This window comes from Pogoniulus pusillus, chromosome 8 (genome assembly GCF_015220805.1).
Source record: "Pogoniulus pusillus isolate bPogPus1 chromosome 8, bPogPus1.pri, whole genome shotgun sequence".
Taxonomy (NCBI): domain Eukaryota; kingdom Metazoa; phylum Chordata; class Aves; order Piciformes; family Lybiidae; genus Pogoniulus; species Pogoniulus pusillus.
In genome coordinates this window covers 2,321,509-2,342,807 of record NC_087271.1, presented here as the reverse complement: position 1 = coordinate 2,342,807, position 21,299 = coordinate 2,321,509, and the positions used below count along the sequence as shown (strand labels likewise).

General features: G+C 43.7%; 1 protein-coding gene across 3 annotated transcripts in view; it reads right to left on the bottom strand.

Moving 5' to 3' along the window:
- Window positions 1–659: 659 nt before the first annotated feature.
- Window positions 660–21,299, bottom strand: part of HOOK1 (hook microtubule tethering protein 1) — a 69,553-nt gene continuing 48,913 nt past the window's right edge. For 2 of the 3 annotated variants that reach the window (XM_064146959.1, XM_064146956.1), the window contains 16 exons: window positions 20,924–20,986; window positions 19,965–20,048; window positions 17,007–17,173; window positions 16,325–16,465; window positions 13,780–13,981; window positions 12,890–13,000; window positions 12,564–12,651; window positions 12,412–12,472; window positions 11,483–11,623; window positions 11,047–11,134; window positions 9,873–9,907; window positions 8,438–8,520; window positions 7,946–8,049; window positions 7,323–7,424; window positions 5,643–5,711; window positions 660–4,239 (listed from right to left, as the gene is read on the bottom strand). In XM_064146959.1, the coding sequence (XP_064003029.1) occupies window positions 4,081–4,239; window positions 5,643–5,711; window positions 7,323–7,424; window positions 7,946–8,049; window positions 8,438–8,520; window positions 9,873–9,907; window positions 11,047–11,134; window positions 11,483–11,623; window positions 12,412–12,472; window positions 12,564–12,651; window positions 12,890–13,000; window positions 13,780–13,981; window positions 16,325–16,465; window positions 17,007–17,173; window positions 19,965–20,048; window positions 20,924–20,986 (1,698 nt within the window). In that variant the 3' untranslated portion in view covers window positions 660–4,080. The remainder of the gene's footprint in view (window positions 4,240–5,642; window positions 5,712–7,322; window positions 7,425–7,945; window positions 8,050–8,437; window positions 8,521–9,872; window positions 9,908–11,046; window positions 11,135–11,482; window positions 11,624–12,411; window positions 12,473–12,563; window positions 12,652–12,889; window positions 13,001–13,779; window positions 13,982–16,324; window positions 16,466–17,006; window positions 17,174–19,964; window positions 20,049–20,923; window positions 20,987–21,299) is intronic. The other variant, XM_064146957.1, reaches the window with a different exon arrangement.

Genomic DNA, 21,299 nt, shown 5'->3' with positions numbered 1-21,299 from the left:
ACAACATGCACATACTCATACATAGAATAAAGCAGGTTGGAAGAGACCTCCAAGCTTAGCCAGTCCAACCTAGCACCCAGCCCTGGCCAAGCAACCAAACCATGGCACTAAGTGCCCCAGCCAGGCTTGGCTTCAACACCTCCAGGCACAGCGACTCCACCACCTCCCTGGGCAGCCCATTCCAATGCCAATCACTCTCTCTGACAACAGCTTCCTCCTAACATACATCTGATACCTCCCCTGAAACAATGCCAGACTGTGTCCCCTTGTTCTGTTGCTGATTGCCTGGGAGAAGATACCAACCCCACCTGGCTACAGCCTCCCTTTAGGGAGCTGCAGACAGCAATGAGCTCTGCCCTGAGCCTCCTCATGCAGGCTGCACACCCCCAGCCTCTCCTCACAGGCCTCTCACCAGCTTCATTATCCTTCTCCAGTACTTCAATATCTCTCTTGAATTGAGGAGCTCAGAACTGGGCACAGCACTCGAAGTGTGGCTGAGCAGTGCTGAGTACAGGGACAGAAGAACCTCCTTTGTCCTGCTGGCCACACTGTGACATCTGATACTGCAAACAGATTGACATGCAGACCCAGTTCACACACTGCACAGAACTAGCCTGGGAGTGTTACATACACTGCCTAGAACAAAAGACACCAACAGGTTACTGTTAAAAATCTTTATGTGAATATAAAAGAATTCTTTCCAAAGAAAAATAAACCCAAAAGTTTAGCAATTAGTGCAAAATTTCCAAGTTCTATGCAACACAGTGCTTACATTTTGTTTTAAACAGAAGATGTCGACACTGCTACACTGAAAGCTTTGATTCTAGCTTGAACTAGTGGGGGAAGGCAAAAAAGTTAACAGAATTACTGTACTAGACATGAGCAACTTTTAAACAGCTGTTTTCATTTCCTTATTCCTACACTATTTATGGCTAACCTAAATAAAGCATCAGTATTGCTTCTCTTCATTATTTCCAAGTAAGTATACTGTAGAAAATAGAGGACTTAGATATAATCTTAATGAACAAACCCCAAAGTCAGGTAAGTGAAAATTTATTTTCAGTGAAATGTGTTGGTTTTTTTTTAATCCACTATAATCCAGTTGTTGTAAAAGAATCTTCTCAAAACTGCTGCCTGAGCCATCTGGAGTAAAAGAATCAACTCGCCCATGATTGGTATTATTGCTATAGAACATTTCTTGTCTGTAGTGGCTACTCTTAATCTTGTATATAAAAGAAGAGCTAGGAACAACTGATATGTCAATCAGCAGAGATTTCTGTTTCTTTGGATCTACATTACCCGTTTTTCTAGAAGCTGGCTAAAGTTATTAGTAAAGCTGCTTTAATTCAACAAAATTCAATGGTTATCAACTCACAATTGGAATCTGCTCCTAACTGTGCTGCCTGAGCACGACAGGAATTCATCTTGCAGCAAGGACAAGCAGCCTTTCTTCGTCCTGCCTCAGCAGTGTTGCACATTGCAACAAAGAACTGGCACTGTTCTTCTGCTACATACTGCAAACAACTCAGCTCTAAGACTGGTAGCAGGGTTTTTTTTCCCCTCCAGGTTGACATGCATGAAGTTAACACTGAAATGATATTTAGTCTAATGATCCTTTTTGCACAGCCAAATGACCTGAAGTGAATACATCATGGCTTGTCATCAAATATTGATTTTTACAGATCTGTTCCTCATTCATAGGACCTAACCCAAGTTTAGCCAGTTACAAAACAGCCACTCTTAAACAGGTCCTCAGTACCAAAGAAACACCAAAGTTAGTAACATTTCATCTAACCCCTGAAAACCTGCTTCAGTTTTGGCAGTGCCAGCAAGCCCACTGGGGCCATCCTTGCTCTGACAAAAAGGCTGATCCCCATCTTTAGTTTCATGTTGATATTCAGAAGACAAACTTCAATTCAAGAAGGAGGTTCTTGGTCACTTTTGGTCCCAGGGTCTGCAGTTTTGAGAAGTGTACATCAAAAACATTTGCTCCAAGTTGTTCCACTATTCAGCACCTGCTACAACTACCGACACAGCTCTACTACTGTGAGAAGTACAAATGCAACAAGCCTACTAACTAGAGGAGTATTTGAAAGACATCCATGAAGGTTTCCATGCTGTAGAGAACAAGGGTTAAGAGACCCACTCGACACCACCAGTGACAGTTTCACATTTCACTAGAACACACTGAAGTACCAGGCTTCAGAAACGTAAGCATCCTGCTCAGACAGGCTCCTGTTCCACTGCTCAACGCCAGCTCCCACACCACTAACAGATTAAACAAGCAACTGCATCTTAAAAGCACAAACCCCAATAATATCATTTTCAGCAATAAAAGACCTCAAAACTGAAGAGGTAGTCCAAAGAAGCATTAAAGTCCTGAAGAACACAACCTGACAGACACACCTGGCAGTTTGTCTATCGCGGTCTCTGCTCACACCATTATCTAGCATGGAAGTGGCTTTGTGTAGACAAGTTGTCAAAGAGGAAATCTGTTGAATGCCTAAATGTATATAACACTCAAACTCTCACCACAACTAAGAAGCAACACCAGGTAAGCATTAAGAATGCACACTTCCCTTTTCCTCTAGCATTGCGTGCAATGCCCGGTAAGGAACTTAAGATGCTGGGGAAGGGAGAAATCAAAGAACAAGGCATACTAAGGGACATGCAAGCAATGAAAAGACTACCCAGAACTTAAATTCTGCAAAGCTGAGCCCTGGTGTCTCAATTCAAAGGTGACCTTAATGATGAAGACAGACATCTGCTTTCCTTCACCCATATGGCTGAGTTCTGTATTAAATCACAGACTGCTACAGCATCCTCAAACACTTCAATATATTCAGTTTATGGGCTGCTGTAAATGAATTTTCTCTAACTATGGGGATAAATGAATTTGTTCCAGGCAGTTTGCAAAGCAGAAGACATTAATGAGTTTCCTCAAAGCAAAGTTCACAACAAAGATAAAGCATTTGGTAAATAAAGTAACACAAACGTCGTGAAAGACAGCAACTTCCCACACATTTCAGGTATCGACCTCCAGCTCATCTTCTTTGAGCTAAATACTGCAAAACTCTTGCAGTTTATGCACTCTTCTCCCTGCCAACAAATCATCTTTGCTGCCCAAATTAGCAAAGCATTCATCTGCCTCACGCAATTAGTTCAGAATAACTGAAGTGAAACTACAAAAAGAGGTAAAAAGAAAAGAACTCTGTGGACAGAGCTGCATAAATAGCTGGAAATAAAAGGGGTTCAGAGTTGCATAAATAGCTGAAAGTAAGTGGGGTTCCTGCCCACCTAAGCCCCTTTCTGCAAGTAAATGCAGGGTACCTATATGCCAGACTTTTAAAATATAGCCCAGACATCTGCATTAGTGTAATAGTTTTTTTTGTTACCTAAAGAACCCAGCTCATTTGGCTTCAGTGAAGTTCAACCTCTTAAAGACAGGTTTTCCTTAAGGTATATATGTACAAACTTTATCTTTTGTTTCTTTTAAATCAGAGTTAATTCTGCTTCTCACTTGAGACACAACAAAACAAATCCTGCCTTGCCTTCTCTAACGAGTCAGCTTGCACAACACCTTTTTCCCTCCATCTAAGCCTTTTAAAGCTGTAACTTAATACTCTTTAAAAAGTCTCTTTAAGAACATGGTACCAACCTTTTCAGTTTATTCTCAGAAGAGCCCAGCAGGACTGCCTGATCTTGCCAGTTTCCTGAAGTCCATTTTTGCATAACGTCTTCCCCACTACAAAAGTCACCTTTCTAACCCAAACCCATTAAATAAAGTTTTAAATATATAGTGCCAGTTTTCATATTTACAATATATTCTGAAGGCAAATATAAATCTTTTAAGTTGTGCTTGGAAATACATCCTGCAGTTATTAAACCTATTCCTCCTTGGAAAACTATGCACTACCTTCTAGACACGCTGCTGATCAACTTAATCGTGTCTCAAAGAGGTTCTGATGTCACAGTCACAGCTGCCCACCATTCTAAGCTCCTCTTTCATCACGTAAAGTGGAAGCCATAAAACATGTAAGGACACTTCAGCTTATGAGTTTTCCTCGTGGTCCTTGTGGCTCAATCAGATGTTGCACCTGGTACTTTAACAGTGAGATTCCTTCTGGTATTGGTGACGTGACGTTGTTGAGCTAGGAAGGAGCGTCCAGGTCCGTCTTTGCAGGCACCGCTGCTGCCAACCAGCCTTGCTTCCATACCTAGCTTCTGAAGACTGAGGCTCTGCAAATAATCAAACAGCACTTAGACCAGAGCAAACAAACCCCAGCCAACTGAACTGGGCACCTGTCACAGACAAAGCTCAGGCTCACACCATCTCTTTTACTCTATTTCTGACATGCCACTTCTTGCTGCCACGAAAGGCTAAAGTAAGATTGACTCACACTGGTAAGTGTTCATTCCAGTTACAGCAAAGTTGTTCCTTTATGAAGTAATTTAGTTTTACTTTCCTTTAGTCATTTCCCATCCTAGTCGTCTTCAGGCAACTATGTAGACTTTGCTTTATGATGCTGATGAACAACTTTCTTTTAGTCCTTTTCCCAGCAATCTAACATTTAACCTTCTAACAACCTCTGCAGCATCACCATGGGATGAGAAAATAGCTTTACCTGTATTTCACATATACTCTGCCAAAGGCTCTATAGCAGGAGTCTAGAAACCTCCTGAGCCATGGCCCTTTTGTCTCAAGCCTGAAATCTTCAGCCACTAATGCAACTGAACAGAGATGTTGGCTGCTAAATGCAGATGGAAGCTCATGGCAGAAAATAGGACATTGCTAACACAGAAGCCATGGTCTATGCCAAGTTGGAGCACCTCTGCTATGAGGACAAGCCCAGATTTCCTTATGCTTGCCAGGGGCTGTATGCACAGTGCTATGGCATTTCTGCAGTGCCTGATGCCCTTCCCAAACAGCCCCCCCTGCTCTTGGAAACTGGATGCTGAAGCCTGCATTGTTTCCATAAGCAGGACTTTGGTTCCATTTTTAATGCACCTCTGCTCTGAGGACAGGCTACAAGAGTTGGGGCTCTGCAGGCTGGAGAAGGCTTCCAGGAGACCTTAGAGTGGCCTTCCAGTATATGAAGGGGGCTAGAGGAAGACTGGGGAGGGACTGTTGACAAGGTCTGGTAATGACAGGACAAGGGGGAACGGGAATAAACTGGCAGAGGGCAGATTCAAACTAGATGTTAGGAAAGGGCTCTCTGCAGTGAGGGTGGTGAGACACTGGCACAGGTTGCCCAGGGAGGTTGTGGAGCACAGAATCACCCAATGTGATCAAAGATCACATTGGGTGATTCTGTGCTCCACAAGCTCCCTGAAGGTGTTCAAGGCCAGGTTGGATGAGGCCTTGAGCAACCTGTTCTCGTGGGAGGTGTCCCTGCCTATGGTGGTGGGGGGTTGGAACTGGCTGATCCTTAAGGTCCATTCCAACCTAAACCATTCCATGATTCTAAGTTTTAAGTCTCACGTTCCAAAGCACAGCAGAAAAGCAGAAAACTAACAAAATAACTTCAATAAATAATTGTTACAATACTGCTAAAAAAAAAAGAGTCTAAGATTTAACTGGCACATTCACCAAAGTGTTCTTCTGGTTTGTGATACACCAAACAAACAAGCTCCTGGCCTACCTTGTTATACCATGCAGTTACAATTAGCTTCTCCTCATAATCACGTAACTTAGCAAGTTTGTATTCAGCCTGCAAGGAGAGAGAATCAACTAAAACATGAAAGTCACCTGCATGAGCTCAGTGCAGTCCACTGAAAGAAATAAGCACATGCAGCAGAAATGTTTAAGCACAAAATAATGAGAAGGGTCAGAGGTGCAAGTAAAGATAGTACCAGAAATGGCTATGGGAGAAGTTACAGACTCCAAGAAGAGGTTAAACTTTATGTGAGCTGCTATTCAGCTCAGAACTATACTTTAAGAGGGTGTGTGGGGGGGAATATATGCATGGAAGTCTAGAGGGTAATCCTGAAGTCTTTAAATAATGTAGTCATTTTTCACCTGTAAGTCAAAAGACAGGAGTGTACAGCCAGTGGGTGAATATCCTTACCATGACACTGAAAAGCTGCTCTAGATTATACTGAGGCTACAGTATTCAGAGTATCAGACACCTGACGTGGTGAGGAACTCAGTATGTGCCTGGGTAGCTGTTCTATCCAGTCCCATCACTACTGAATGCAGCATCTCCCAGTTATTTCTGGGACTCTCAAGAATCCTTTCTGGATTTCAGCTGCACAGATTTTAATGAGTTTATACTCTCCTATATAGACTTCTCCTCTGCTAAATACTTTTAAGATCTCCACTATACAAAGCCACGGGGGGTTCTCCTCCTTTACTCTGCTCTCCTCAGATCCCACCTGAAGTACTGTGTGCAGTTCTAGAGCCCCCAACACAAGGAGGACATCAAACTGTTAAAGCAAGTCCAGAGGAGGGCCACAAAGATGCTCAGAGGGCTGCAGCAACTGTGCTATGAGGACAGGCTACAGGAGCTGGGGCTCTGCAGGCTGGAGAACAGAAGGCTTCCAGGAGACCTTACAATGACCTTCCAGTATCTGAAGGGGGCCTATAGGAAGGCAGGGGAGGGACTATTGACAAGGTCTTGTAATGACAGGACAAGGGGGAATGGGTATAAACTGGCAGAGGGGAGACTCAAACTAGATGTTAGGAAAGGGTTCTTGACAGGGTGGTGAGACACTGGCACAGGTTGCCCAGGGAGGCTGTGGAGCACAGAAGCACTCAGTGTGATCACATTGGGTGATTCTGTGCTCCACAACCTCCCTGGAGGTGTTCAAGGCCAGGTAGAAAAAGGCCTTGAGCAACCTGTTCCAGTGGGAGGTGTCCCTGCCTATGGCAGGGGCTTGGAACTGGCTGATCCTTGAGGTCCCTTACAACCTACACCATATTTCTATGACAGAGGTCAAAGTAAATTAAACAAGCCACTGCTCAGATAGTTAGTTCCCCATACAGACTAAGTGACATTACTCCCAGTCTCTGCAGCCCTCTAACAAGTTACCAGAACACAGCAGAACTCTTGGTTTTATGAAGTATTTCACATGCAGCTTTTCAGGAGGTTTAAAACGAATTCAAATGAGTGTTTCAGACCTCCAGCGAAAAACTAAATTGAACAATGAAAACTGACAAACTTAACTAGGACACAGAGTTCAAGGCAATCTTAAAATGTCTAGGTCTGATAGTTTGTGCAGTTTCTAGCTGAATGGAGCTTTGAAGGGTACTGGATCATTGAGTGTCCAGTGTCAGAGAGAGCAGAACATGAGACTTTATTATGACATGAGTAAATTTTTACCTCTAGTGCTTCAATCTTTTTGTCTTTCTCCGTGAGCTGTTTCCTGAGCAACATGATTTCTGCTGATGCAGGATTTAACTTGGGGTCTAAGGTTCTTATCACCTGTAGAAAGTGAAACAAATACCTTACAAGTCAGATCTGATTCTCAACAGCTCTGCACTCTGCTTGCTCTCAGCAGAAATATGGAAACAGTCTGGGCATTGGTCAGGCAATTAAATGCAAGGGAGGCTGTGCACTGTGGTGCAGAGATACCACAGGGCATAAAGGAGTCAAGAATGCATCTCATGCTTTAAGCTATGCTCATACACGCCTCAGGGCAAGCTGCTGTGGGCGCAGCTGCCCGCGGGGACCGACGCGAGTCCAAGCAGCACAAGTGACGCTGGCTTGATGAGCAGCAGCATGCCCGTGTGGCCAGCAAATTCTGCCTGCAAAAGACCCTAAGCGATCCTGCCTTGGCAGGGAGCTTGGACTCCATCTCTGGAGGTCTCTTCCAACCTCGGCAGTTCTGTGATTTAACCGACTGCAGCTGAACACCACACAGCTACTCCCTGCAAGTGGCAGGTGGGGGAGGATGACTGCAGTCAAGCTGTTCAGCAGGTTCTGAGGGCAGAAAGCCCACTCACATTTCTTGCTTTCTCAAGGTACATTTTGTATCTTTCTTCCATTGCTTTCATATCCTCATCCTTTTTTCGCAGTGCTGCTTCCAGCTCTCCGATCTTCTGAGCTGCTTAGGAGAAATTACCAACACAGGCACACAACAATAAAACCAGACGTGGTACTTGCCAAGGTTCTGTCTTCTCTTACTGGAACCACACCCAAATGAACTTTCTAGTACTAAACAGTGAATTCTTATTTTGGTGTCAGTTGTACAGACCCTCAGTTCCCATTTTGCAGAGCACTGTCGAACAGAACTAAAGGCCCCATAAACCTCTCCCTGCCCACTGATGAGTGCAAGAACGCCCCACAAACACCCTCCCTTCATCTTTTCAGGTTCAAAGCTGAGCTGTAGCAGACAGCCTTACCCAGACAAGTGTCCCAATGGCTATTGGAATAATTTTAGAAGAAACCTAATAGTCTCATTGAAGTAACAATGAAACCCAAAGAAACCAACTTACGGTTCTGACTGACATCAGGCTGCAGTTCTGCAAGGTCAGCCTCTTTCTTCTGCAACTCATCGTGGACTTCATTCAGCTTCTCCCTATGAATGAAAGGCTGGGCTAAAGATTAAGCTCACAAACTATTCCACGCACAGTTTTAAAGAGCTGAAAAGTCAAAACTTAGTGGTGGCAGTGTTTAAGCAATTATTTTTAGCTCTGGCAATTCTTCTGAGTTTCAATAGAAGCATGAGCAGGCATTTCTGAAGACCCATAAAAGCTGTGACTCCTGAAGTGAATCTCATTCACTTAAAACTAGAAATAAGAAAGGGACTGAAAAAACAACAACCCTTCAGAATGCCTCAGCAGGAACGAAGGATGAAAGGATGGAAATACTTGAGAAGAGTAAATGTTGAGTCCAGTAGGAGTGATGGTTTTAGTAGCCTTCTGCAGAACCAGAACAATCCAAATCCATTCTTTGATCCCATTGGGTGATTCTGTGCTCCCTGGGCAACCTGTGCCAGTGTCTCACCACCCTCACTCCACAAAGAACCCTTTCCTAACATCTAGTTTGAATCTCCCCTCTGCCACTTTAAACCCATTACTTCTAGGTTGAGGGATAATAGGTTTAAAGTGGCAGAGGGGAGATCATTACCAGACCTTGACAATAGTCTCTCCTCAGCCTTCCTGTTAGGCCCCCTTCAGACACTGGAAGACCACAATAAGGTCTCCTGGAAGCCTTCTCTTCTCCAGGCTGCAAACTCTCTCAGCCTGTCCTCAGAGCAGACCTGCTGCAGCCCGCTGAGCATCTTTGTGGCCTCCTCTGGACTCACTCTAAACAGTTCCATGTCCTTCTTGTGCTGGGGGCTCCAGAACTGCACACAGAACTCCAGGCAGAATCCCCTCCCTTGCCCTGCTGCCCACACTCTCTTGCTGCAGCCCAGCACGAGGTTGTGTCTGGGCTGCACTCACGCTGCAGGCTCCTGTTGAGCTTTCCATCAGCCCAGACCCCCAGGGCCTGTTCCTCAGGGCTGCTTTCAGCCATTCCCCACCTAGCTTGGAGCTGTGCTTGGTATTGCACTGACCCAGATGCAGAACCTTATCCTTGGCCTTGTTAGATGTCATGAGGTTAGTCTGGGTACAGCTCTGCAGCCTGTCCAGGTCCCTCTGGATGGATCCCTTCCCTCTGGCTAGTCAACTGAGCCACACAGTATCATCTGCACACTTGCTGAGGGTGCACCTGATGCCTCTGTCCATATCACTGACAAAGATGTTAAACAGCACTGACCCCTAAGGGATGCCACTTGGCACTGGTGGACAACTAGAGTATTAATACTCAACTCATCACATGCATGACTCAAATCAGTGGCATTTCTACAAAGACTTAGTTTCTGAGCTACAACAATGAAATTACCTAGCACAAACAAGCTCTGGTGGGAGCATGTGCCATACTTACATGTGTGCTTCCAACTTCTGCTTCAGGTTGCTGGACTAGGAAAGGAAAGAGTTAAAATTCAGTTATATTTCAGTATTTCAGACCATGTAATGTTGAAATGGTCTCACAAGTTCACTAAGAAAGCTTAGCACATTTAAATACACCAAACCAAAGGCATCCTAAGAAAACTGCAATTTTTCATGCACTTCTGTAACTGCATTCAGAATATTTTGCATCACAGATACCAACTCCAGCATCGTCTTTCTTTAGAGCTATCCTCTCACTATACCACCATTTACTCAGAAAACCAGAGGGTTTTAAAAGGACAGCAGAAGGCAGAAGAGTTAGAGTGAGGAATTCATAGAACGGTTTAGGTTGGAAGGGACCTCAAAGCTCAGCCAGTTCCAACCCCCTGCCATAGGCAGGGACACCTCTCACTAGAACAGGTTGCTCAAGGCCTCATCCAACCTGGCCTTGAACACCTCCAAGAGGGAGCAGCCACAACCTCCTCTGGGCAACCTGTGCCAGTGTCTCACGCTGCAAAGAACCCTTTCCTAACATCCAGTTTGAATCTCCCCTCTGCCACTTTAAACCCATTCCCCCTCAACCCTGTCATTACAAGACCTTGTCAGTAGTCCCTCCCCAGCCTTCCTGTAGCCCCCTTTCAGATACTGGAAGGCCACTCCAAGGTCTCCTTGAAGCCTTCTCTTCTCCAGGCTGCAGAGACCCAGTTCTTTTAGCCTGTCCTCATAGCAGAGCTGCTGCAGCCCTCTCAGCATCTTTGTGACCCTTCTCTGGACTGGCTCCAATAGTTCCATGTTCTTCCTGTGCTGGGGGCTCCAGAACTTTACACAGTACTCCAGGTGGGGACTGAGGAGAGCAGAGCAAAGGGGCAGAATCCCCTCCCTTGCCCTGCTGGCCACACTTCTCTTGATGCAGTGAATTGGATGACCCCAATGTGGCTTCAGAGCTTGCTTGTTCATACTACTGCTTAAATTACTATGTTCCAAATTAACTTTTAAGAAAAAAAATCAACTGAACACCCAATCAAACTCAAAAGCACTAAACCACTCTCCTGTCTTCTTAGCTATCAGCACTAGACACACCAAAAAGGAAGCACATCTAACAAAGGACTTGACATTACACTCAAGGATTTTAAACAAAACTGCCAAAATGTCTTCAAGGTTTCACTTACTCCTTCAGTCTTGGATCCCTGCTCCTGCAAAGCCTTCTGCAGGTCTTCAATCTGCTGCTGTAACTCTCCAATACGCTCTTCATTTAGCCTTTTAGGAAGAAAAGACAGTTCTTACCCACCTAAATCGAGCACAACAAGCACGCAGATTCGTCTGCTTCATCTCTGGATGCTAATTTTCCTGAGGGTATATCCAGCAGCATGTAAGAGCATCCTATACACAACACTTTGTTCAGAGTAAGCTGCACACACATCTGACAACACCACATTGAAACCGTATCACTTCCTGCTTGCTTCTTAATCTTTCCTTAGTGACTACCCTGGTGCAAGAATAAGGAGAGCTGGCTTCCTGCATAGTGCTGCACTACAGGTGTAATCCACAGCCCCACTCTGAAGGTCCACAACTCACTTTTTGTGTTACTGCTGTTTCCCCTCTCACCTTTTTTCAGTTTCTAGTTCGTTCACTGTCCGATGCTTTTGCTCCAGCTGTTCCTGGAGCTCGGAGATCCGCTCATTTTCTGACCCTTCCTGTTGCAATAGGAGCATCTTATTTTCATGCTGCAGCCGGATAAACATTTCTCTGAATTAAAACCAACAAAAAGGTCACTGCTAATGAAGAAAAAAGGGACTAAGAGCAGGAGCCAATATTCCTGTTTGCTCCCCCGACCTTAGAAGTGAGCAAAACAAGTTCTGCTGACAGATGGAGTTAGGTAGGGTAACGCAATTTGAATTAAAAGGTAACTTTCAAGAGACTACTGTGATGAAAGCTGTGAAATACGAACAAAGTCTTAAGTCACTCCAAATGGACATTTTATTGTGCTTCTGTTTCACTCTGCCAGACTCCAGAAGGTATTATTAGCTAACCTCTAGCTACTTTGTCTCAGTAACATGAGGAGAATCTTCTTTACACTGAGGGAGAGAGAACCCTGCAACAGGCTGCCCAGAGAGGTTGTGGAGTCTCCTTCTCTTGAGACTTCCAAAACCCACTTGGATGCATTTCTGTGAACTACTCTAGGGCCTTGGCAGGGAGGTTGGACTCAATCTCTGGAGCTCCCTTCCAACTTCTAAGGTTCTGTGATTCTGTATTATTTATTTACTCTGTTTGCCAGGGGCAAGGTAAGAATTGTTTTATTCCTTAAAGAAGCTACTTAAAGCTAAACTCTTACATGCTACAACCTACTACGCTTTAAATCAGAATGAAGTTCATTATAGTACGGGGAAATAATTAACAGCTACATGGGGGTCCAGGAGGGAAAGCAAGAAGTGGGATTCAGAGTCATGTTGCTGAAAATCAGTATTAAGCTTTCACAGAGATAAAATTATGCCTCACTCATGAAAAACTCAAACCTGCCTCAACTTATTTCTTACCTATATTCCACTGGCAGAATTTCAGCAGCAAGATTCTCATGGCTTTTGTCACGAGATGCACCTGAAATTACATGGGAGGTTCCATCAAACAAACATCCATCAAGAAACCACTAATATCCATCAAAAAGCAATACCTGTAGATAAAACAATACCTGTTTGACTCAGGTGATCCTGTTGCATCTGTGAATAATGGAGCTCTTCATTTGTCTCTTTCAACGCATCACACTGTACTATCAGTCTCTAAGAAGATACAGTTGAGATGGAATTGAGTCATACTGCACCACTTCAAGATCAAGTAAAGTTAATCAGGAACACTACTGACACCCAGATTTTAAGACCTGTTTTATATGTGTATATACTCACAAGAAGCACTGAACATTTTCATGGTAGCACTACTTCTGGGAAGGATTTTCCTCAAGCAGAGCATTCGGCAGAGATTTATTAGATGTCCAAACAAACTCTCGTGCGAGAGACTCACCTCCTTCTCTTTGATTAAAGCTTCATGTTTTTCTTCAAGTCTCTTCATTTCAAATGCCAGCTTATCAGCCCTTTTGGATTCCTCAGACAGTTTGTTATGAAGCTCCTGGACCTTTTCATAAAAAGATGATATCCAGCACATGAACTTTCCAAGATGATGCCTTTAAAAGCTGTGTTAAAACCTTCACTCTTGCCCTGTTACTCTGTGCAGTTCTGGAGCCCCCAACACAAGAAGGACATGGAACTCTTGGAGCCAGCCCAGAAGAGGGCCACAAAGATGCTCAGAAAGCTGCAGCAGCTATGCTATGAGGACAGACTACAAGAGTTGGGGCTCTGCAGCCTGGAGAAAAGAAGCCTTCAAGGAGACCTTTTAATGGCCTTCCAGTATCTGAAAGGGGCTACAAGAAGGCAGGGGAGGGACTCGTGACAAAATCTTGTAACGACAGGACAAGGGGTAATGGGTTTGAACTGGCAGAGGGGAGATTGAAACTGGATGTTAGGAAAGGGTTCTTTGGAGTGAGGATGGTGAGACACTGGCACAGGCTGTGAGGGAGGTTGTGGAGCACAGAGCCACCCAGTATGATCTTTAACCACACTGGGTGATTCTGTGCTGCACAACCTCCCTGGAGGTGTTGAAGGCCAAGTTGGATGAGGCCTTGAGTGACCTGCTCTAGTGGGAGGTGTCCCTGCCTATGGCAGGGGGTTGGAACTGTCCCTTCCAACCTAAACCATTCTATGATTTTATGATTCTATCAAATCTCAAGGGGACAACACAGGTTAAGCTCATAACCCGTGAAAGATTTTTCAGAGAAGCATAACTCAAATAAATGTTACTGAGGTAAGATGAGCATTAAGGATAAAAGTTGCACCTTAAGCATTGTGCATCTTTACCTGTCTTTTGTAGGTCTCCAGCTGGGCCCGTGCTGCGTTGGCTTTCTTCAGCTCCTCCTCCAGACTGACTGTATTGTGCATGTACATCATGTTGGTTTCCTGCAGAGACTTCACTTGTCTGCGGAAGTCATTCAGATCCTGCAGCTTTCTGCGATACACTTCCACAGTGGATTCCAGCTTGCTTGCCTTGTCTGCAGTACTCCTTCAAGTACAAACAACAATTACAAGTATGTTTTGCTGGGTTTTTTTCCTCCCAAAGACTGAAGAAGTCAAATTCTGCTGTCATGCACATTAAAGCTTTATCAACGTGCTTAGCAGCAGAGTTACAAGTCATAGAATCACAGAAACAACCAGGTTGGAAGCGACCTCCAAGATCACCCAGTCCAACCTAGCACCCAGCCCTAGACAATCAACCAAATCATGGCACTAAATGCCCCATCCAGGCTTTGCTTGAACACTTCCAGGGATGGCAACTCCACCACCTCCCTGGGCAGCCCATTCCAATGCCAATCACTCCCTCTGGCAACAACTTCCTCCTAACATCCAGCCTAGACCTCCCCCTGGCACAACTCCAGACTGTGTCCCCTTGTTCTGTTTTTGGTTGCCTGGCAGAAGAGCCCAACCCCACCTGGCTATAGCCTCCCTGCAGGTAGTTGTAGACAGCAATCTTAGTTAAATCTGACTGCTTTGTTTTTAAATGCAAACTTGAGTTGTGCAAAGATTACTCCAAAATTGCAATCAGCACAGGGTTTAAAGTGGGAGTAAGACTGACAGCTGTATGCCAGAAGTAGAGGCAAGGCTTAGCAAGTCAAATCTCTCCAGGGAATTCTGTGGGGTGCAGTGTAGCTGCACCACAGCATCCCAGAGAGTCATCTCAAAGTACTTGTACCTGGGAAGGAAAAACACACAGATGTTCTCATGGCAGGCTTACAAATAATGAGAATACAGTTGCACTAAAAAAAGGACCATAAGCAGATATGACCAAGAATTACCAGCTGATCATTAACTCAAAACAATGTGGTAAAGGAAATATTTGGTTCATAAACACAGAAGTTCATTTGAGTGTGTTTAATATCTGTCATCTCATATTACTGGAAGACTGCAGAGGAAAAAAGATCTATAGTTCAGATTTGTTTCAGATGCTAATTAAGAAACACTAAGTTGAAAACCTGAAACCACTTTTCTTCCATGCTTTATTCAGATTATTAATAGCAGATCTGCTTTTGCAATAGAATTTGCTTTGGGTATCTCTTGGGTGGCCTGGTATTCAGTTTATGCAAGATGGAAGGTTACATTAAACTCTCATCAAGGTTGTTGTGTATTTCATCTTCATTTTATTAATCGTGTTGCTAAGCTAAACCTAGACTAAAATGCTGACACTAGAGGTTATGTTAGAGTTCCAGCTGCATGCATGCTTTTCTCTATCAGAGGAGGCAGCCTCTTACCAATGCAGATTGCCCCTTAATAAGAATGCACAAATGCAAGCCCATAAACATATCTTAAATTCTTGCAGGACTTCATTTTTCATTTCATATGAAGAGGAATAATTCCTTTGTTCATTAATCCTGCTTCACAGAAAAATTCCATGTTGGTTTTCTTAAGCAAACCATAGAGGCTCACTGAAAAAGCTTACTCTATACATCTCTGGTTTGTTAAAGGGCTCTTCCATCACTTATTTTAAATCTTAACATCTATCTGCAGAAGTAATGCCTCAGGAAAAATAAATCTTGTTACATGCAATGCCTTGGATTTAATCATGAATCATAGAATCAAATGGGTTGGAAGACCAGTCCAACCTATCACCCAGCCCTGGCCAATCAACCAGACCATGGCACTAAGTGCCCCAGCCAGCCTTGACTTCAACACCTCCAGGCACAGCCACTCCACCACCTCCCTGGGCAGCCCATTCCAATGCCAATCACTCTCTCTGACAACAACTTCCTCCTAACATCCAGCCTAGACCTTCCCTGGCACAACTCCAGACTGTGTCCCCTTCTTCTGTTGCTGCTTGCCTGGCAGAAGAGCCCAACCCCACCTGGCTACAGCCTCCCTTCAGGTAGCTGTAGACAGCAATGATCTCTGCCCTGAGCCTCCTCTTCTGCAGGCTGCACACCCCCAGCTCACTCAGCCTCTCACAGGGCTGTGCTCCAGCCCCTCACCAGCTTTGTCGCCCTCTGCTGGACACCTTCCAGCACCTCAACATCTCTCTGGAACTGAGGAGCCAGAACTGGACACAGCACTCAAGGTGTGACCTGAGCAGTGCTAAGCACAGGGGCAGAAGAACCTCCCTTGTCCTACTGGCCACACTGTTCCTGAGCCAGCCCAGGATGCCACTGACTCTTCTGGCCACATTGATGGCTCATCTTCAGGTACTAGCTACCAGCACCCCCAGGTCCCTCTCTGCCTGGCTGCTCTCCAGTCACTCTGTCCCCAGTCTGTAGTGCTGCTTGGGGTTGTTGTGCCCGGAGTGTAGAACCCTGCACTTGGCCTTTTTCAATCTCATCCCACTGTCCTCCTAATTTGTGTGAGGAGCTCTATTACATACCTAAGAATATCATTTTCATCTTTCAAGGCTCTAGATTCTTCTGCCAAAGAGGTCAGTTCATTGTTTCTGTGTTGCAGTTCAATCAGCTGTTTCTCTAGGTCTTCACAATGGACACGATAATCATCTTTTGCAGCTTCAAGCCTAACAGACCAAAGCCAAGAACTCTGTTTAAAAATAGTCAGTGTTATCACACATTTTTCATTTACTGCTAGAGCTACTGAAAATAAGTAAGTCAAAGGAAATCTGTTCATTTAAGGAGCCAGAAAAATGGTTCTGTAAGCGTGGAACATTTTGTCTACTTGGTAAATCACAACGGATTGTATACTGCACATGAGAAGTCATTTCCTCCCCCACAGCAATCACCAGGGGAAATACTACTATGTAACTGAGATCAGCAGAGGTTAAGAGGTATGGTGGGTTCGAGTGGGTTAGTTTGGTTGATGCTGTCACGAATCACTGCTGAACTCATTTTCTGCCTTCTACCATCTTCTTGGTAGTGTCAAATGGCTCCAATAAGGCAATTTTCTACATCACATAACAGTTTTCAAAGGTGAACACCATCTTTAAAATATGTTTTTGTATTACTAGAAAGTTTTCATAGCAAAAGAAAATTCTGAGAAAGTAACAGAACTTCTCAGGATGTAACATGGGAGGAAGATTTTTAAGAGAAACTATTTCCTACCTGAAGTTTTCTTCTTGAAGTTGTTCCAGCTGTAACTGTGCATGGAAATACTTCTTTGCAACGGCAGTATTTGGATCATCAAGAGAGTCATCTAATTGCTCCAGCCTGTCATTCATAATCTCATTTTCTGACATCAAGCTGTTTTTCTCATCCTGGAGAGCAGCCACCTAGTGCAGATAAAACAGCACCAACAACGTAAGACCCGTCCAACTGGAAGGAACCAAAGCAAGACAGCAGAGCATCATCACATTAGTTTATGAATAAGGCTGAGCACTTAGAACTTTTAGAATGTCATTTACACAGCATATGGATGCTTTAGTTACGAAGCACTGAAGGAGAAGTCCTTCTAGAACGACAAACCCCAGTTGTTGTAACCAAAACCACAGTAAAGGCAGACAATGGGATATGGAGAGAAAGCAGTACTGTCATTGAAGCTAGTACTGCCATTGAAAAGGATACCACAGACACTTCTCTTGGTGCCAAGGCACTCTCCATCTTGCTTGCACTTGACACTAAAAAGCAGGATGGCACTGGCTAGCACACCAACACAGCACTGCCGTGCGCTCAGCGGCGAATGGCTGCGCAAGAAGCGGTTTCAAGCGCCGTAAGCTAGTAAGCACACACGCAAAAGAAAGAACCTAGACAGCTTCAGAGAGAGCATGCACTTCTTGCAACAATCAAACAGGTTTGATACTGAAAGTGTTCACAGCTAAGCAAATGAGAATACAACACTTCATTGAAACAGTCAGTGTATTAACAGCCATACAATGGGGAAGGATTAAGAAGATAGAACCTTGAAAGTTTTTCTAGTTGTGTTAATTTTAACGTCCTGTCAAACACAAGAGCACGTAGCACAGGTTAGTTAACTGGCATTTAAAAACAGGGACAGTATGCTTTGTGGGTTATGTTTTCCTGAATCATAAAGGGAACCTACCTTTCTTATACTCTTGGAAAATATCAAGGAAGACTGAGACCTTACAAGTGAATTTATTAAGAATTAGTTTAAATGAGAAGCGTCAAGTCAATATTATGGCTTCAAATAAGTAAACATATCATGGTGACATTATTAGACTACACATCAGACATAACTCAGAGTATGCAATATTGAGAGACAGTCTGCAATCATCATTTAAAACTATCAAACAGATGTATGGAACAGAATGGTAATTAATCCATCACTTCATTAGCTGCTGGCTTTTCTAGGGCACCCCTTTTTGGACACCAGGGGTCACATGCACACCTAAACACCTCCGAGTAGAGAGCACACCTGAGCCTTGCTCAGTACCAACACTTCCTGTTCAAGGTTCAACCAGTCCTTAAACATGCACAGCGCTCCCACATTCAGAATGTTAAGAGCACCCATCTCAGGCTAGAATAAAACACACCCCAAAAAAGCCCTACTGCATAGAGCAAAATTTGCAGCTTCTCAGTGCCTTTCTGAAAGCTTTTTCCTTTTGCTCTATTATTACAGCGTAACAGAAGTGGCACCAAAGTCTACACAAATTCTGAAGAGACACTTTAAAAACCTCGTAGCAATAAAGAGCTATGGTGCTAACAACTCATCTCTTTATACCCTGCAGTAGTACCTTTCCCTCAGACACCTTTTGTGCCTTCACCTGGCCCACATGACGTTATGAGGAACTGGCTTTGTGTAACCTATCATTAGTTAATAGAGAAAGCTCAAAAGAGGAGTTTGTGGGAGCCAGGAGAAAGCCTGGGGACTTTTCTAGTGAGAGACACTAAGCCTCCTAATGGAAGGAGGAAGTGCAAATGAACTTGCTACCCAGCAGCTCTTGAAGCAAGAGCTTTTGAAGAGTGAACAGTTTAACAGCTGCATTCTGCAGGTTCAGCTGTCAAATCAATCTTCTTGCCCATTTAAAAAGAAACCATTTTCTCCTGCAGACTCTGCTCACTTTTACATCTCTACATTTAACTAGAGAGCCTTATTACTGCCTCAAGAAAAAAAGGACCTGAAATGTCAGTTCAATGCTAGCAACAGCTTCCTGGTCATAGTAACTAGCTACAAGCTACCTAACATAATCTATATAGTCAGTAATCTACTTCTGAAGCTGTCACTACCTCCACGAAATGCAAAACTGGCCTCTGGTTTGGTGGTGGTGTTTTGTTCCAGTATGGCTTCTGTAAGAAGATGCCACTCAAGTGTTTTCTTTGTACATCAAATCTCAGATGAACTTGTTCTACCAGATAAGCATCTTTCTGTTCTCAGACTACAGTGCTATGAGAGGGATCAGACTCAGAGCTCACCAATGGATTGGTGGTTTTCTTCCCTTCTTCAAATATTTGCCTGAAATTCAAATTCCAGTTTATTGTTATGAAATACTCTTTTTTTTCCTGGAGTGACTTGATTATCTTCTACACTGACTGAAACAGAAGTAGGTCCATTATCAGCCTGGTTTGAAAATGTCAGCAAGGATCTGTTTGTGTCCATTATTTTTATTTCCTGAACTATCCTCCCTGTTACAACTGCATAGGAGAAAAGGTTGGTAAATTTTAGAGGAGTTGCCCATTTTAGTCTTTCATCAACTCCTATTGAAAATGGCATCATTTTCTATGATTAATGAGTGATTGTTACAAAAGCTGGATTTTTTTTGAACACAGTTCAAAACACAAAAGGAAGCAGTGACTAAAAATGAAATGGGCAATTTGTAAGGCCGTTTTTAGACTGTTCTGATGCGACTCTCCTGGGAGTAAACAAAGCTTAGCAGAACAAACCACCTTTCAGTTCAGCTGGCACAAAATCTCAGCTTACACATCCATCAGAAAACTATCTCCAGTAATTGCATTTTGGAGTACAAAATAATTGCTTCCCACCCCCAAACCAGCTAAACATTCTCAGAGCAAGTTAAATAAATGCAACATCCTTTGCCCTTCAGAATGTCTTAATCTTACTAGCAGCACCAATACATACTAAAGAAATAAGCACTTGCTGTTTCTTACCTGTAAGTCAAGCTCTTGACACCTTTGTGCCAACTCTTCTTTTTCTGCCAGTGCTTCCTGCAGATCCTCCAAGGCTTTTTTAAGCTTTTAAAAAATAAGAGTCAATCATTCCAACCAATATTCAAAGCAATCACAGTTCCAGCTTTCAAAACGTCCCAACTGGTTATAATAATCATAGAATGGTTTAGGTTGGAAGAGACCTCAAAGCTCAGCCAGTTCCAACCCCCTGCCATAGGCAGGGACACCTCCCACTAGAACAGGTTGCTCAAGGCCTCATCCAACCTGGCCCTGAACACTTCCAGGGAGGCTGTGGAGCACAAAATCACCCAATGTGATCCTTGATCACTTTGGAAGATTCTGTGCTCCACAACCTCCCTGGGCAACCTGTGCCAGTGTCTCACCATCCTCACTCTAAAGAACCCTTTCCTAACACCCAGTTTCAACCTCCCCTCTGCCAGTTCAAACCCATTCCTCTTCGTCCTGTCATTACAAGACCTTGTCAATAGTCCCTCCCCAGCCTTCTTGTAGCCCACTTCAGATACTGGAAGGCCACTATAAGGTCTCCTGGGAGCCTTCTCTTCTCCAGGCTTAATGTTTAAGAAGGATACTGGGTGCTCTTTTTGACAGAGAAGCCTATCTGTACACTGTCTGATCAGGATCTCTGTTCATTTCTCCTGCACTCTAAAGGACTACCACATTGCAAACACAAACCACTGTAATTTGGAATAGCAACATAACTATGCTAAAATCATGACAAAAACCAAACACAGGAACATTTGTGTTCTCACCACTTCCAAATCCCTGTCTGTTAAATGAAATGCTCTTCATCTTAAAGTAAAATTCAGTGTTTCTGTTCAGTGTGCAACACCTTATAGTGAAGACCACCTTTCCCTTTTAAGAGATAGCAAGATACCAACTTATCATTCAGGCTTAAACAGCAACACATATTAAGCAGTTACCTGCAGTTCAATTTCACTTGATGCCTCACTTGTGGAAGGACCTGTTATTTCCTTGCTCATGAGCTACAGAAAGAGGCCATAGGAAAAGAAGGTTAAATTAAAGGTTAACTAATTCTAAATTCACTGTTTACTGAGTACCAAGTGCATTTTCCACCATTTCTTTGCAGCTCTTCAGCATATCAAAATAGATTAATAATAATGACAAAACCTCAGTGCTTAATGAAGGTTTATTTTTAAAAAGCATCTAGAGGAAAGTGACTTTTTGAACCTCTTCCCTCCCCAGATTAAACAAGTTAGCAGTAACATTTTATTGGATGAATCTGATCTGTTGAAGTTACTGCTACCCAAAAGTCAAATTAAAATGGAGTGAACCAGA